General features: G+C 33.3%; 1 protein-coding gene across 1 annotated transcript in view; it reads right to left on the minus strand.

Moving 5' to 3' along the window:
• Lrp1b (LDL receptor related protein 1B) overlaps window positions 1-18,888 on the minus strand; it is a 1,617,914-nt gene that overhangs the window by 2,529 nt on the left and 1,596,497 nt on the right. Inside the window, exons 87-89 of the mRNA XM_059258831.1 lie at window positions 11,273-11,349; window positions 2,425-2,515; window positions 1,411-1,555 (exon numbers count right to left, since the gene is read on the minus strand). Of these exons, the coding sequence (XP_059114814.1) occupies window positions 1,411-1,555; window positions 2,425-2,515; window positions 11,273-11,349 (313 nt within the window). The remainder of the gene's footprint in view (window positions 1-1,410; window positions 1,556-2,424; window positions 2,516-11,272; window positions 11,350-18,888) is intronic.

Consider the following 18,888-nt stretch of genomic DNA (forward strand, 5'->3'; position numbering starts at 1 on the left):
ATAAGATATCAAAGAAACAGGAGGCTTATTCACATTCAACATAATGGAACTGACCATTTCACAAAAATATATGTACAATATAATTTGCATTTGTTTACATCAAATGATGGGGAAACAGTCTGCTTGATCATGTGCTATGGTCTGACTTTCTGAAACTGTTAATCAGTTGTTCTGTAGTTACTTTTCATGTAACAATTCATAGTTATATTCTAAACCTTATGAACCAGGTAGAAATAAACTGTTAAGTTGTGTCCTATACAATTTTAGCTACTCAGTCAGCTAATTGTTAAATACACATTTATTGAATACTAAGTGAAATTATATGAGTACATTAAAATTACATGTAAAAGGCCTGAAATATGGTTTTGTTTTCATGCAGTAAGTGTATGACAAGCTGTATTCTCTTTAAGTTTAAGTAATTGTATTAATTGAGTGGCTAGGAATCAAAATAACAAAGAGATTTTTGAAATTTTCATGAAAAATTGAGGAGTGCATTCTCATCAGTTCATGGTGCTTAATAATGGACATGGTTCTTCCTTAGAACAGCTAGAAGGATGCCAGAAGTCTTTGTGTTAAGATGGCTTTCTTTTACACAGATAAATTCCTAGGTGTGCTAAGTATGTATGATCTTTTAGTATCAAGTACAATACATTACACTAAAGTTAGCAGTACTTCTTTCATGAGAAGTTTTAACGTAAGAGTTTGCTAATTAATAGCAAGTAAAATAGTCCTAATGAAAATAATTATAATATCTGTACATTTTGTTCATGTAGTACTTGCTGATTTTTGTGATAGAGAATATGACTACTAATTTCCAGCTTATGAAGTCCAGGCCCAGGTTTACAAGTAGATTGCCTGGAAGGGGACTACAGAAACAAGAGAAAACCACTTAAGTGAATTATTATTGTGATTATACTGTAAATTACAGTGTGGACAAGTGTCTTTATTAACTCAGTAGCTGGAGAACAGTTGAGAAATAATGGATCGAAGAGTAACTACACAGCTTTTATGATTTTTCAACAAAACTCTATTGTGATAAAAAATAATCATTTTGAAATTGAACCAATGACCTCTTTTCACATTGAAAAATAAAGTATATAGTGTTTTTGCATTATGCTGTATATTACAGATGCTAGCACCCCACACAATTTAAGTTATTATACTAAATAAAATTCTATCTTTATAAACTAAGTGAACACATTTTTTTGTAAATCACACAGTATTAACTATTATGTTCCAGTGAATATCATCCAACAAGTATTTTCTCTTAGAAGAGCCTAGATAGCATAATATACCTTAAAATCTTGTACTATAATTTTAGATATTAAAAATGCATGGTTAAATTCAGAACTCTGCAGTGTTTTTTCAAGAATGTTAGTATTCTCTGTTCATGATCTCAAGACATATTACCTTTACTGGATCTATCATGAAACTTGGTTCTAAAAGACTCCCGTCACTGTGGTCGTGATCCACTTCGTACATATTGTATGACGGATTGCCGATTTCTACATTTATTCCTCCATTGATGATAGGCTGTCTTCTAATTGTCTTTGTTCTATAGTATGTGGACATAAATTTAAATATCAATTGTACAGAGATCACAAATTCAGTTATGTACTATTAAAACATTTACTGATTTGCTGACATGGTACAACTGATAAATTCTGAATGAAATACAATTGAGGAAATTTAATAGTTGAGATTTATCAAATCAAAAAGGAGTAGAAAACTCTTAACTAGACTATTTATTTTCTATGAATATGATTGAACAATATGTGAAAACATATTAGAAGTAAAATTCTCTGAATACCATACTACATTAATGGAAAATTCACAATTCAATAGTAAGTTAAATTTCAAATGTTTTCTTTGGTATGAAAATTAAGCCTAGCAAAATATGATAAAGAAACTGTGAAATGTCTGGTTTATAATCTTGAACTCAATGGCTAGAATCTTAATTCACAAACTCTAATGTTCCAGATTAATCCACATCTAAACATCTATGCAGTTATATAAATTGAAACACTTTCATTTGGGAGAAAATAAAATAAAAAAATACACATTACCCATTACAAATATAATTTATGGTATACTTGCATAGAAAATAATTGATACCAATAATTATATAAAATAAAGTGATAAGGAAATCTTCAGATGTCATTGTTTATTCAAGGAAAGAGCATTAGAAGTGTAAAGTTCTACCAAAATTGTCAATGATATGTCTATGTTGGTTTCATTATAACACATACATGGAGTGATTCTGTCATATAATATGAAGGAACACTCGTGTAATTTTAAGTGAAATAGGGGTAAACAAATTAAGAAATAGTTTTTTAATTGAAATAATTAATTCTGTTTCTAAGGAAAATAAAACATTTCATATGGCTCAGTCACTGCACATGAATCCAGAGCATGGCATCTTACCTTCTTTTTCTCTTACAAAGCACTAAACCAATCACTAAGGTGGTTACTAAGGTCACCAAGAGGACAAGAGGCACAATGATAGCAATGCTCCCTGGAAAATAAATTGATTCATAGAAGAACAAATAAACAAAATGATATAAAGTCTGGTATAACTAAACTGTCACACTAAATAATTTCACCGTAAATATGAATAAAAATAAAGCATGGAACAGATGTTTGTATTCTGAGGTCATAACTATTTTAACAAAAACTCCCTACCAAAGAGCCTGTTGAGATGCTTGGTTAGATATCTTTTGTTTACATATTGCATTTAAAGACCATATATTTAGAGTTAATAACTTTGATTCTGAATTACTGATAAGCATCATATTTATGAGCAGGAAATGATGAAAGTACACATTGTAAGTCAATGATGTCTGAATATATTTGCTTTAAATTTCATGGACTACATTCCCGCAAACTAAGTTATTGTTCTGTAAAGTACAATTAAAATTAGCCATAGTGTCTGTGGCCAGTCAAATGGCAACATGGGAAACTGCAACAGATATAATAGTTTGATTTGATTAGGCATAGACATAAGCATCAGTTTCATGAACTACTTTGGAAAGAGACGTTGAGTAGGTTACCTGAACTCTGACTTATGCTCTTACTGTTAAATGAGTAACAAAAATAATTTAGGGATTATTCTGACACCCTTTCCTGAACTCAACATTCAGGTACACCCAACGGTACATACATGTAGACAAACAGTTATACACATAAAACAAGATGAATACATTCTAAAAAATTTAAGAAGAATCAGACAGCTGTTAGTTTGTTTATCAAATAAATAAATAAGCAAATGTCTTTCTCCAATCTCAAATGCAGAATAATGTCAGGAAAATATTTTTGGAGCTTCAATTTATGTTGAAAAATGTTTACTTTCTGTTTTTATGTTCATGAAAATGACCTTAGGGTTTATAATTTTAACATTCTTCTGTAAATGTTATTTCTAATTTTTCTACATCTGATCACAGGAAAGAGAAATCCGAGAAACATTGTTTTTCTTTCATAGGAAGTGTGGTGCAGCAGTGATTTCTATTAGACACAGATACTTCTAGAATCACTACACTGTGCTGGTACTGTAACTCTAGGATGGTATGCTAAGATTATACACCATGAATGGCAGGAAGAAGCTGGATGCAAATGCCATTTTACAGCAGGGATGTTATGTAGCATTCCTAGGCAGCCAATACTAATTTTTTTCCAAGGCTAACAGCCAACACACATGAAACTAGGCTTTCTGTAGACATTCAACAAAATAGCTTACCTGACAAGTGACCCAGATACAATTCAACTTTTAACTAAAATTTAAATATCACAAAAATTTATGCATAGAATATCAAAGCTTATTAAAATATAGAAAATTTCCTGTGTATATGCATGTGCATATAAAATACTGATGAAGTTGAAGTTAATCATCACATTATGCACAATGTGCAAGCACGTATCAAAGTGACTGAGGTTTCATAGTTACTTATTGAGGATACAAAAGAAAGATTGTTGGAGATCAATTACCAAAATATCTTAAGATGTTCATTAAAAAAAATCATGCATGTCAGCGTCCCACCCAGCTTATAACCTGGAGAAATATGTATTGACAGATATATCTCTACACATGACTTTCATTGTTATTCACTTAAAACATAAAACGCATTTTGTTCTTTCATGAATCTTGGCTATACAACTTGGTGAGTTCAATATTACATTTTACCTTTGTTTCAGAGGAGGTGGACATTATGGATATATTATATATAATTTCTCAGCCATTAATGAAGACAGAATACCAGGCAGCTTTGATGTAATTAACAGTTTATAAACTTTAAGTATGAAGAAACAAGCTTGATTCCTATTAATATATGGTCTCAACTGGTTGATATTAACTTGACAGATATCTTCACTTCATTATACATTCTTTTTCTATAAATGCTTAGAACATCAGTAAAGGTGTAAAGCCAACCAACACTAGATTCAAAGTAAGCAGCATTTCTTCCTTCTCATTGAAAATGTAAATTATTTATAAATTTAAACATTTACCTGTTCTACCTAGTTTCTGCCATTCCATAAGTTAAAATATTAATTATGCATGCAAGAAAACTAAGCATCTCTTTTTCTTTTAATTTCCGCACCACAGATGGTAACTGCAATCCCTATACATTACAGAGCTCTGTTTAAGAGCCCAGACATCTGGAATGTTTATGCAACCAATCAAGGTAACTGCAATAATGTTTAATGTGAATAATAAATAATATAGACAGCATTTTGTTTTTATTTTCATAAAACATTATTAGAAACAACCAATATTATAAATGTTTTAGAATTTTAAAATATATAGTTAATCAAGAGCTCTTTCTTTGGCTTGTTTGTTATCTTACCTAAGTTTATTTTTATTATTATTTATTACTTATTGTTTTTATTTTTAGATTCCTGTTTTCATCCTAATGAGAAAGAAGTGCTGTGGATTTGGGTGGGTAGAAAAATGGGGAGGAACTGGGTAGATTTGGTGAAGGAGAACATCAGAATATATTGTAATAAAAGATCTATTTACAATAAAAAATAAGTTTCAATATAGTGTGCTAATCAGTAAACATATTTCTAGCATGTAAGAATCCAACCTATGAAAAGAACACGAAAAGCGAGTTGTAAAGTAATGGGAAGGGTGAGCGAGCATAGGGCACTAGCTCAGTAATGTCATAAGGAACAAAACAAGATTTTCTTTGTAATGTAGCTCTGGATACTTAGTCTTCCCTGGAAGAGGCAGCCCTGAATCTCTCCCGAAGCCACACTGTGACAAGCTGCTTCTTTTCCAATCATACTAGCAATGTTGACTTGGACAAATTGTTTCAGGTTATTCAGTTATAACGTACATGTTATCTTTGGTCATCTCATATTGGTGTAGCTATCACTATCCTGATAAGGTAGAGAGAGTTTTATACATGCTTAAGAAATGATTGCATTACAACACCCTGTGTGCCTATATTTTACAATATATTTGCCCTTTGAGGGCAAAATTTTTACTTCTCTTTTCTCTGCGAATAGTACAGTTGTTAAGATGACCTGAGGCCCATATGTTGAGTTCTCATTTAACAAATACATCTTAACATGAACTTTAACTTTGCTCTATGAATATGTATACACTTCCTCTCATGACACTTGACATATATTAGATAATGAAACAAACAGCTTCATTAAACATGGCATCTTGTGGGCATAGTGGTGAATGCTTTCAATCCAAGCACAGCATTTGGGAGGAAAAGACAGGTAGACCTCTATGATTTTGAGGCCAGCCTGCTTTACATGGCAAGTTCCAGAACAGCCAGGGATACATAGAGATCCTGTCTCAAAACAACAACAGCTACTACTGTAACAACAAAAAGCATGGCATCTTAAATACTACCTTATAAAAAGGTAGATAATGTCCTGGGGATATAAAGGATGAATATCCAGCTAGTCTGAGCCTTATAAGAATTATCCACTGACAACTGAAGAATGTGTACTCTTCAGGCCCTAAGAGAGTATAAAAACCCAGGGGATTAAAATGAAGCACTAACTAACCACCGGGTTGGGGTGATGAATGGATAGTTAGGAGGACGTGTGACATACAAGAAAATAGAGGGGATATTAGGAAGGTATGTGTAAGACATATAAATGAGCTGGTAATTTATACTACTGAAGAAAAAGAAACAATGCTGAAAAACTAGAAAGAAATACATTATGATTGCATTGTTTGGTTTAATTTAAGAGGTAGAAAGCAAAGTTCATATATAACTTGTGCTGTTCAGGTGCCTAGGTCAATTTTGCAGCCTTCTAAAATGTCAGTTGTTTTGGTGGCGAAATGCAAGGAAAATCTGGGTATATACTGAGCTTGAGATTCTCGAGGAGTATAGGCTGTAAGTCTCACACTCACGAGAAGGTAGGAAGATGCTAGGAGTTTCATATAACTAGCACAGGATTGACAACTGAGGTCAGCAAAACAGGGCTTGCCAAGGATGCTAAATTGAGAGAAAAGGGCAGTACATATAGCCATAGCCATAGGAAAGAACACACCCAGTGAAAAGGAGCAGATGGTGAGTTATCCACAGTGAATGAAAGCAGAAGTGTCACAAAAGGAAGTCTGAGTTGCCTCAAGAGAGGAGAACTGATGTGAAACTCCTTAGAATCATGACGATAAAGGGAAGGGATTATTTATCTGCTTATAATTGCAAAATTATCTCACTATGCACTTTTAGCTGGCCTCAAATATACTATCTAGCCCAGGTGGTTTTCAATCCTCTAGCAATTCTCCTTCCTCTGCATCCAGCTTCTGGAATTACAGATGCACATTGCCATGCCTAAGAAAATAGCATATTTCTTATTGCTGAAGTTATAGTAATAAATAAAATGTGAGCATAAATTAGGCAAGTTTTGGCATGTTAGAGGATAGTCTACATTTTAGTACATGGTCATAGAGAGAAAATGTCTTTATATAAAAGGATTAGAATGCATTCTCAAAAGATATTGTGAATTGCTGTGAAAACTATAAAGAAAGTATTAAATACTACATTCCAGCTGAGCCAAGCTAACTACGAATTGGCTGCAAGAAGGTGCCATTCATCACGGGCCAGTTCCACTCTGTCCCCTCTCCTTGTTCTCTAGCTCCTGGAATCAGTGACTTTCCTTCCTTTGGACATCTTTCTACTCCCAGAGCTGTTGTACCTCATGCTTCTGAACCTCTGCTCCTTTTAATATTTCCAAATCAAAACCCTCTGTAACCTCAGTCAAACTCTGACAGGTTCTAGTTTGGCCCCCTTTTCACAGATAAATAACCAGATTTCTTAATTGTTTATACACTCATGTGCTCACACGTTGTTTTAAGTCTTCTGTATCCTAATAGAGCTTGGGCTTCTTTATTCACACAGAACCACCCATCTTACTCTTTGCCCTAGTTCCAGGGTGTACTACAGTGTTGGAGACTTAGTTCAGTTTTTTTTTTTAATTGTGGCTTTGGGAGAATTGGAAGGGAGATGTCATCATATCAGTAATATTTCCATATTTGCATATTTCACAGTCTTGGTATCATGTAATCAGTTTTTTTGTGTAAAAATATAACAGATGACATAAAATAAGTAAGGATGATTCAGGAAAGAGTTGAAGTGATATACCTCTTGCTACAGTAAAGGCAAGACCTTTCCAATATTGCCCTCACAAAAATGCTGAGTATATTTTATCTTAATTTTAGCACACACTACAAATAGCACAATTCAAAATTTGAGCATCACTCTTGAAAATTTTATGTGAATTTAACATAGGAATATGAAATGACATCTCTATTCAGACAAGACAGAGTAGCTTTTCAAGTAGAATCTGAGCACAAAGTACTAGAATAACAGTTCTGCACAGTTACTCAAGCTGTTTTTTCAGCATTTGAAGCACCAAGACCCAGAAGATACCTGTAGTGTTACTTGGAGAAGAATATGAAGGTTATGCATGAATTAGGGAGCAAATCTTCATGCAGAGAGGCAAGAGATGTCAAAGGAAGGCAGCACTCTCCTAACCAGGGCAATGTTTACGCAGCTACATGTAGTGATTTGAATGAGAAAGGCCCCAATGTGGCTCAGATGTTTGAACACTTGATCTCCATTTGGTGGCACTTTGGGTAGGTTTAGTATGTGTGCTCTTGCTAGAGGAAGTATGTCACAAGAATGGCTTTGAGGTTTCAAAGCCACACATAATTCCACGTTCCCTCTATGTTCCATGTTTTCAGTTCAAGATGTGAGGCCTCAGCTTCCTGCTCCAGCCACCATGCCTACCACTGGCTTCTTCCACTCTATCATCATGGACTTCAACCCTCTGTATCCACAGTTCAAATAAATAGTTTCTTCCGTGACTTTGGTCATTGTGTTTTATCACAGCAACAGGTAAGCAGCTAATACACTTTGCTTATTCACTATTTTATTTGGAAGTATAACATACAATCACAATATTTTTCATGGACAAATGACTCCTGCTTATGTTTGAGGAGTACTCAACAAACATTGAAAATCATGGGATTTTCTCTGAGATAATAAGAACAACACCCCTACTTCAGCAAGCTGTAGTTTCCCTCTTCAGAACAACTGACACAAACTTTTTGTTTTGTTGTTTGTTTTGATTATTTTTTACATTTTGGGTTGTTGTTTTTTTACTTGGAAACATCTAACAATAAGCAGTCTTTAGTTAGAAGCCGCCTATAGTTAAAAGTATTGAATGATTAGCCAAGTAGTGGTAGCACATGCCTTTAATCCCAGCACTCAGGAGTCAGAGGCAGGCCGATTTCTGTGAGTTCAAGGCCAGCCTGGGCTAGAGAGTGAGTTCCAGGACAGGCTTCAAAGCTACACAGAGAAACCCTGTCTTGAAAAACAAAAACAAAAACAAAAAAAGAAAAAGAAAAAAGTGTTGAATAATTGACACCCAAAATAAGAAATCATTGTTGTATATTTTATCATATCAAATATAATTACATTGCCTTGGTAGAATAATTGAACTTGATATGGCTTTCTGTGAGAAAACACAAATTTAGGAAGTTACATAGATCTTTAATGTTACTTTCTTCTAAATGAACACTGTTCTCTGAGCATGGCTTTCATCCTGTGGGCTGGAACAACATTGTTGAACAACCTACAAAATCACTGTATGAGTATGGCTGAAAAACCATGGTAATCTTGCAGCAACCTGGGCATTTACATCCATGAAGTAAGAATTTGAACTGTAAACTAGCCATTTCTTCTTACGTTTTTTTTTTTTTTCTATTCCTCTTGCAAGGATAAGTGTAGTAAATTTTTAATTAAAACAACAACAACAACAACAACAAAAAGAAGACCACGTTGAGGTTTCTTCCTGCCCTGCTGCTCTGGGTATCTAATGTGAGGCTCTCAGAAGTACTCTCCAGCACTCAGAAGCAAGTTCAGTCATCTTCTAATAAAATCATTGCTTGGGGAAGGTAGCTCCCTTTGTGATAATGTAAAGATTGAATAGCAAAGGCCCTTTCAATATCCACTGATGTTTCTGTTAATTATAGAGACTTTCAGTGAAAGAAAGAAGGGAATGTCTCAGAAGTCAGGCCAGCACTACTCGGAACATCTCCTCACACCTCACGTCCTGTTTCAGGTCTGTTTTCTGTAATCTGACGTATTTTCTTCCAGAGGAGGCTGTTGCCCATGCAAATGTTTGAATGTCTCACTCACAGTGAAAATACCTGGAACTTCGTTCTCCAAAACACTTTCTATGATCCAAATTTTCTCTGAGTATAGCTTTTATGAAAAAAATTAGAAAATTCGATGGATATTGTACTCTGGTTCATTATTTCTTTTAGATAATTTTACTAATGTTTGAAATTCCTTTTCCTGTCAAAGAATCGGTACTTTCTCTAAATGAAACCAGTGAGAAACTTTCCTGAAGGAAGGATAAACGCACCTCACCATAGCAATGTTGCCTTTATGGTTCTGTTGTCTACAAGCTGGCAATTTCAACTGCATGTTACTATTTTTAAATGTTCTTAACGATTAGTAAGGTGTTTTAATAGTTTACAACATCACTTTTACATCAATGCACCTTCAAAAATTTACAATAATATTATTTTGAGTTCTAAACTTGATAAAAAATAACAAATATTCATTTTGATCTGTCTCTCTTTAGTGTATAAAATTAGCCTAAATAAATCTGTCACACATAACCTATTATAAACCATTTCCCAAGTTCTAGTACTCTAGTCCTCCCTATCATTATGTTTATGTATTCACAGCTAAAACACTACAATGAAAATCCAAGTGCTCTGTGACCAAAGAACACACACCTCACCTATTCAGGTTACAGTATTTATGATCAAGATAGTCTTTGTGAACAGTGGTTTTCAACCTGTGGGTCCCAACCCCTCTGTCAAACCTCTATCTCTAAAACTCTTCATATTACAATTCATAACAGTAGTAAAATTACAGTTATGAAGTCACAACAAAAATAATTTTGGGATAATGTGTCATCACAACATGAGGAACTATGTTAAAAGGTTGTAGCACTAGGAAGGTAGAGAACCACTATTTTAGATGTATATGCCATTTTTACAAAATGCTCATAGTTATTACAACTTACAAGTATTAGAAATTTGGAAACTCTTGCTTGGAGAATAGAGACACTATTTGGGAACAGGAGTAAGAAATAAGTAGATGAAAAGCATCACAGCCAATTACTAATATACAAAAATCATCTAATCTCTATCTTCATGCTATCTTTGCCATTTATGTGTATTGAACTAGTTTGATTATTGTTCATGTCTCCTGAAGTGAATCACCAAATTTAAGATTTGTCATCAGTGATATAATTTTCCTCCTCTATGCATATTCTCACTTGTTTCCTGTTATGGACTTTCCAGTCTCTTAATTCAAGGTCAAATTATGTGACAATATATATGAAGAATGACACTTTTAACGTCTTATTTTGAAAAAAATTACACCTTGTTATCACAGAATAAAGAAGAACACACAATGTTGATTGAGGAAGGTCTGCTCTGAGATGGCAGTGTTATAAACAACAGATGATACATGCATATATTACTATATATATTAACATTTAAAGAGATAGAACCCCTTACGAAGTTTGTTTGAAAATTTATTCTTCATAATCGGACCAATCAGGTTTCATTTTCAACAGTACCTCAAAGGTGTCAAGATAATATTATTCTCTAATTACATGAGATTATTATTATTATCCCTTGAAGTCTCATATCTCTCAATGACTACCTAAAAGATGAAATGGCTTCTATAGTTTCTAGACAAAAAGTTTATTCTGTGGCACTTACTTGTGCTGATGTGCTCAGACTTGCTGCTCTTTGGAGCTGGCCTCTCACATTGTGTGCCTGACCAATTAGTGGAGCATCTAGAAAGATCCAAACAACAACAAAAACAGCAAGGAATCAGTAAATAGCATAAAACAAGTTAACTAGTGCAGAAACTTAAAACAAAACTTCTTCTTTGAAACAAGAGCCAATCATTACAGATTCATCATGATCAAGGACTTTCTGACTAATTAATTTCACATTTTCAGTACGCTACAGGTAACTTCAACTGAATAGCATTTGTTGGAATATGGAAAATAAATCAAGCAGCTACTCCATCAATATTGAGTGTGCATATTAAACAAAACCTTTTTATTAAGTTTCTGCAGTTTGTTCACCTGTTTTTTTTAAAGTCGAAGGTGTAAGTAACTACTAGACATCAAGGTGTCGGACTTTGAATAACTATAGATATAGAAATATTACAGTAATCAGAGAAAGGAAAAAACAATGCTTTCCTTTGTTAAATAACATGTTTATTAATAGGAGCTCAAATTAATGTGCTCAAGGTTTCACAGCAAGAAGGTGTTTCCCCTATATTGGTAGCACAACACTGTTGACATAAGTCTACAGGAGAACAAAAGGGGTAGATTTGATGAAAATATATTCTTAACACAAAGCAGAAGTATCTAATTGGGTGATACAAAAAAATGAACGGGAGTTATTTTCCCTGAGTGTGCTAACTGGCTAACAGAAATGCCTCTGTTAATCTGTCAGCATCAAGCCAAACAGAAACAATATCTTTGGCCTCACTTCTTACATAATATGACTTTCAAATATCACCATATCAGAATAGTTTCACAATATGAGAGAACAGCTTTCATAACCATTCCAAGTGAATTAGATCTCTCTCAATGGAATGTGCACTACATATCTGCAATACACAATTTTTGTCACAATTAACTCATATGAATAATGTTATTTTCCAAATTAGCCTTCTATCACATCCTGTGCATTACTTTTGATATCTATAAAAAAAGTATTGGCTCTCATAAAACTTGGTTACATTCCATAAAATCATCATACCAATGAATTCAAACCATGAACTAAAAGTGGTTTCAAACAAAGCACAGGATCACCAGTATAATGGCTTTCTTTGAAGTATATAGTTATTTGATTAATAATGATAACATTAAATTATGAGCATGAAACATGGTTCAAATGAAAATTAATATCATTATTTATGTTATGATTCAAGCAATTACTAGGCTTTGTGTTGTTACCTCATAGAAGGCTTATATGAAGTTAATTTTTCTACACATAGCATTTATGATAGGACTATATTATACGTAAATAATTGAAGCAGATAAATTAAAATCCAGGTCTACAGATCTTACTGTGAGATTGAATCAGTGTAATGCAAAAGGCATACAAAATTAAGATAAAATGGACAATGAATGAAATGCTCAGGTTTGTAGAACATTTGGTTGTTTCTCATTTATGCTTTTACAGATGTTTGAGCTAGAAAAACTCTTACAACTATTCCCAGGTTCTAATTATCAACACAGTCCACAGATAACTCAAAAAAAAAGATGCTTGGTGACATTTTGCGAATATATTCTTGAAGCAAAGTATAATTGTTGCAAAACTTTTCATTTTATGTAACTTTACATCTTTCAAATTGTCCTAATTGACCACGGAGAATGTTTTATATGCCTCAGTGCCAAATTTGTACTAGTTACACACTTTGTTATAAAGCTGACATACACACATAAATGTGTGCAGCTATATTGAGTTGTTTTTCAAACTACTGAGATTTACTCTTTACATCACCTTATTTTAAAAAGTAGAGTGGGGTTTACCTTAAAATATGAAAATAATATTTGCCATATTTTATGGTTCTTCTAGAGGAGCAGTTCTCAACCTATGGGTCATGACCCCTTTAGAGGTTGAGCAACCCTTTCACAGGGGTCACATATCAAACATTTACACTATAATTTATAACAATAGCAAGATTACAGTTATGCAATAGAAACAAAAATTATTTTATGGTTGGGGGTCACCACAACATTAGAACTGTATTAAAGGGTCGAATCATTAGGATGGTTGAGAACCACTGCTCTAGAGATAAAGATCTCTGAGGTCATCATTATACTGAAATGACTGAAATGACAAAGTGAAATTACCTGGAAAATGGTGGATCAAATGCTAATTGAGCAGATCGTGTTCTGACAAGAACACAATGTATCTTATATATTTTATGGTGTTAGGAAAACATGTTTTATAGCCTAAAGCTAGCAGAGACTGTGAAACAGAAGATGGAAATAAGAACAGAGGGCACTTATGAAAGTCTTTCAGCTCTTTAAGTAGGACAGGTGACATTTGTTTACAGTACGGTCTAATTTTCCAATTTATCTATGACTTGAAGCCTAGTACTTACTTCAGGTAAGGAAGTCACATGCTCATGTTCTTTAAATTTCTTACTTTTAAATGCTGGAATACATTTAAGTTCCAAATCTACAGAGGATATTTTACTTATTTTATGTAGGGATGACTCTCAGAGATTATATTAAAAATAATTATTTTTTAACAGTAATACATCTTAACCAGTGATGCCAACCTTGCAATTTCCCCCTATATTTCTTATAAAGTAATGTTTTACAGCCAAAGATAAAATAGGATATGTTTCACTGTCTCCTTTGTTCCAGACTTGAAAATAATCTCTTTGAGATATTAAATCAAATAGAAATCATTATTCTTGTTGCCTACCTTATAAAATTACAACCTAAGACATTTGCTGCTCCAGAAGTTTCTCTTCCACTGGGTGATTTAAAACCAAGCATTTTAAAACCATCTTTATAGAATTTAATAAATCTTCATATCTAAGTAGAATGCAATGATCAAGGCCATTAATGGCTCAGCACTGAAGAAAAGAAATGTGCAGATCATCAAAATTTCCTGTCCAATTCCTCACTGAATTATTTGCATAATCATACTGACTATAATTTCTCTGGCATCTCTTTCCCACTTTCTTTATTCATCAAGCAAATTTCCTCATCTAAGCTTCAGCCATCTTTGAATCTATACTACTGCATTTCACTGCTACCTCTGTTCATCTGAGAATAAATATCTGCAAGTGAGACTCACCACCACACACACCTGCATATCATTCATTGAAGAACTACCTACGGCTATTTCCCAGAGCACATAAGCATGAAGCATAGAGGATAGATTTCATATTAACATTATACCACTCTGAATTATTGATGAAAACCACACAAATTTTAATTAAATACAGTTGGGTTGGAGACAGGAGAGATAGGTGGATTCTTCATTATGTAGCCAAATAATAATGTACACACATCTATCTTTCCATCAGCATCCTCATTCTCATCATTTGTGTAGCTGTGTGCTTAACTTCCTTTGACATCACTTCTTACACAGAACTTCAACTTTTGAGAGTTACAAGATTTATTTAGTGGTGCATTGATTTCTTAACCTTACTCTTCCACTTTTATAAACCATAAGCACAGAGTGCTCTTTGTGAAATTTCTAAAATCTCCTAAATTAGAATAATTATCAAACTAAACTTTTCCTGAAACTTAATCATTTTTTATTGTTAGGCTCAGAACAATAATATACAAGCCCAACATGACTGATCAAAAGTTATCTAGGTGAATATCTGTCCTTTACATAGTATCTACAAAAAAACAAAATGAGTTTATTCAATCAGTTTTAAAAATTAATTCTCATCTAGATTTTACCATATAAAATATATTTATTTAGCTTAACATGACATCATAATTTATATAAATATTGTATAGTTATTTTTTTTTCAATTATATCCCTGCAGTAGAGGGTGTCATCCTTAGTAAAGGCAATGTTGCTCAGATGTCATACATAGCCAACACTGCTAGACTGTCAAAGCGAACTTGTATATATGGAATGAGATGTCTTCAAAATAGAAGTTAATATTTAATAAAAAAATCACCTACACTTAAATTGTTAAAATAGTCATAATTACAAACTAGTAGAGAGATTCTTTGTAAAGAGAATTAAGGTTAGTACTGTACTACTGAGTATATATTCAAGTTTTCAGGTATGATCTTCATAATAACAGTAATAAATTCATATGATCTGTTCCTGTCATTTTGCAGAAATATAGTCTAGAGTCATCTACTTTGGGAGAACTTCAAAACAAAATAACTAGATTAAGAAATGCTTTTTTTATTTTCATCAAATTTAAAGGTCATGGGATTATTCTGGCCACAGTGAAATTCAAAGGTGAACCTTAAAGCAATTGAAACTATATTTCTCATCATTGAATGTGTGAAATTTTCCTTTAAGTATGATGATAGACATACTCAGAAAGGAAAAAAAAATATCTTAATATAACCTATGTTTCTCTATTTAGGAATTAATGAAGCAATCAAGAAATTCTACATGTGTCATGTGGGTCTCAGTGCTTCTAAATCTCATTCAATAAAATTAGAAACATGACTACCTACCACACATCATCAGATTTGTGCAACAATATTTTCATATAGTAAAATTTATACAAATTATGTAATTTGAAAAATACTTATTAATTCTCTAAATAAATCTGGCTCTGAACCTTAGGAACCCAACATTAGCAAATAATGCTCCACTTTCTATCAATTTTCTGTGGAATTCCTAACATTTTTTCTAACTTTATGTTGAAGATTGTAGTACTTCATAATGCAAAATCATTTCCTGCAGTTTTAGATAGATGTTTATTCAATTTAATTTCTGTCAAAGCCCTTTCCATCTGTCAATATTTCATGGCCTTTACAGGTAAAATTATCTCATGTATTCATAAGAATTCTTTAATGTTATATTATAAAAGTTCCCTTCTCTTTAATTTGAAATTTTGCCTCAGTTGTGATTATCATTTTCTGAACTTCATACCCTGTCCTCGAGTGCTACTCTATAGTCGGACACATTAGTATATTTGTGGTTACAGCCATTTAAGTTAGTGTAAGCCAGAAGGATTGTTTGAGACCAGGTGTTTCAAAGCATCACACGCATCATAGGCGGACCCTATAGCAATGTGCTTGTGTCCAGCTTCCATATTATCTCTAGGAGTAGGAACCTACCCACCATTTGAAATGAGACAGTGCATAGTCAAATAAATTTTCCAACCAAGCACAAGGAGTAAGTGGCAGGAACATCATGAGGTTATTTAATGATACTTTAAAAACAATAACCCTGGAGGAGCTTGGTCCTTCCTCGACTGAATGTATCAGGCTTTGCTGACTCCCCATGGGAGCCCTTACCCTTTTGGAGGAGGGGCTGGAGTGGGAAAGCTGGCAGGGAGCAGGAGGAGGGATGAGAGGAGGATCTGTAGTTAGTATGTAAAATGAATAAAAACATTTCTTAAATAAAAAAAAACCTACATTTTTCATAGGATAAAATCCATGACCTACCCAGCAACAGTCCTAGGGCAATATGGCATTACTAATTGTGATACTATGATAACAGCACATTGATAATAAAAAATCTATTTATTTAAACAATTAAAAAAAATGACACCTAATTATAGCTCAATGTATTAGAAAAATTGTTTCCTTTTTTTTTTGCTTAAGACAGTACAAGATTTTTCATAAAAATTCAGAACACTAAAAAAACACATTTTTTGAAGTAAATTTGCAAGAATTCCTGTGCCAGTTCTTAATGCTTCATTTTCTGTCCTACAGTACAGTGGGGGTATCAATATTTTCTCTCATATCAACCTGAACTTTCAGTTGGGATTCCAGTATACCATAAATGTGTCTAATATATTTTTTAGGCTTTTTTTTGAGATAGGGTATCATGAATCCCACAAGGAGGGTCTGGAATTTACTAAGAAGTGTAGTTTAATTCAATCGATTAGCTCCATGAAATTAAAAAGTGCTAGTATAAATGACGTATATGACATGCATGAAATTTGAAATTCATCTGGCCAAGGCTGAAATCCAGGTCCCTATTTCATCCCATTACAGGTTTCTCATCTCTCATGAGGGATCAAGCATCCTCCCTTCTAGGTCAAATGATCCCATAGATCCAGCCAGCCTTAGCTTGGATCACTATCCTTTAGGTCCACTTATGTTTACCCTCTCTCATTCACATCCTTCTTTCCTCCTTTCCATTTTTTTCTTTTTCTTTTGCTGTTTTTCAAAGCAAATTAAACATTATAAAACATAATGACTTTAGGTTTCTTGAAAAGTTAAGACTAACAAATGTGAACATTATTTATATTTAATATGAATAATGTTCTGACTGTTGCAAACATTAAATGTACAGATTACATCAGCCTATTAGTATTAATATAATCACATTAATATTTACTGTGTTGATATAATCTTATGAAAATATTACTATGATTATAATTCTTGATTTGTATTCTCAGTAGAGAAAATCTTAGGTATATGTTTCTCTAGTGATTTAATGGGATGACTGGTTTACTACTATCTTGATATAAAAAAAAGAAGTAAATTTTTTCTGCGTGATTATAACATGAAGAGATTTTCCCTTTAAACTAATGTGGTTGGTAAAGTACAAGAACCAATCTTTCATGAAAACCGCACAAAGTTACTGTGTAATCAAGCACTACAATAAAGGTAGATTGACACAATTTTGTCCTTTTGTTCAATTATGAAATATAGGCAGGAAATAAAACTTTATTGTTATAAACATATGAAACTTGGAGCTGTTAAACTAGTAGACGTCTAAGAAAAGCACACAAGTAGACAGTTAAAAAGTTGAATAGGTAAGTAATAGTTACACAAATAGCTGTATTGGTTTTGTTTCTTTATTCTGACACACTTATTATATTAAAAAACAAGAAAATGTTATGAAATCAAAAGAAATAATGGGATCACATCCAACCTGCAAATGAATACATACATGATATGAATCTTTACATTTTAATTATTTTATATGACTGGAGATATAGTTCAACAGTAAGGTTGAAAACAGTAAGAAAAAAAAAATCTGTTTTTTCTTAATACCAGGGCTCAGTTCCAAGCACTCTCATGGCAGACACACAACCATCTGTTACTGAAGTTCTGATGCTCTCTTCTGATATGTGCAGATACCACGGTACATGATGCCCATCCATATATGCAGACAGGCAAAACACTCACATATTTAAAACAAAAATATTTTAAAAATCTTAAAAAAAAATCTGACTAACACATGAAGACAATTTTTATGTATTATTGGGTTAATTTGATATTTCCATACTTGTAAAGATTATAATTTTATAGCAGTTCAAACACATATCTTTTCAAATGTTTATCAGTCTGTCTTAAAAGAAAATGAGAGGAAGATCCGTGGGGAGATGGGGTTGGGGAAGAAGAGGAGGCCTCCGCAGGTGGTCTGATAGAGAGCTTGGAGTAGGGAGTGAGACTGGGGCATTGGATTTGGAGGAGAGAAGAGAGACTTGAATATCTGTGATCAGCCTACCTGATTCTCTGGCCAGCATAGCTAGTTGGATCACAGAGGGTGCCTGATGATGTAGTGGTGTGAGATAATAGGATGACTTGGGGTAAGGAAGTGGGGAGGAGGTCTATGTGATCTTCTGGATTTTCCAGCCACAGCATGTGATTTGCTACAGAGCTCAGGATGATTGAATTTGGAGG

This window comes from Peromyscus eremicus, chromosome 4 (assembly GCF_949786415.1).
Source record: "Peromyscus eremicus chromosome 4, PerEre_H2_v1, whole genome shotgun sequence".
Classification (NCBI taxonomy): domain Eukaryota; kingdom Metazoa; phylum Chordata; class Mammalia; order Rodentia; family Cricetidae; genus Peromyscus; species Peromyscus eremicus.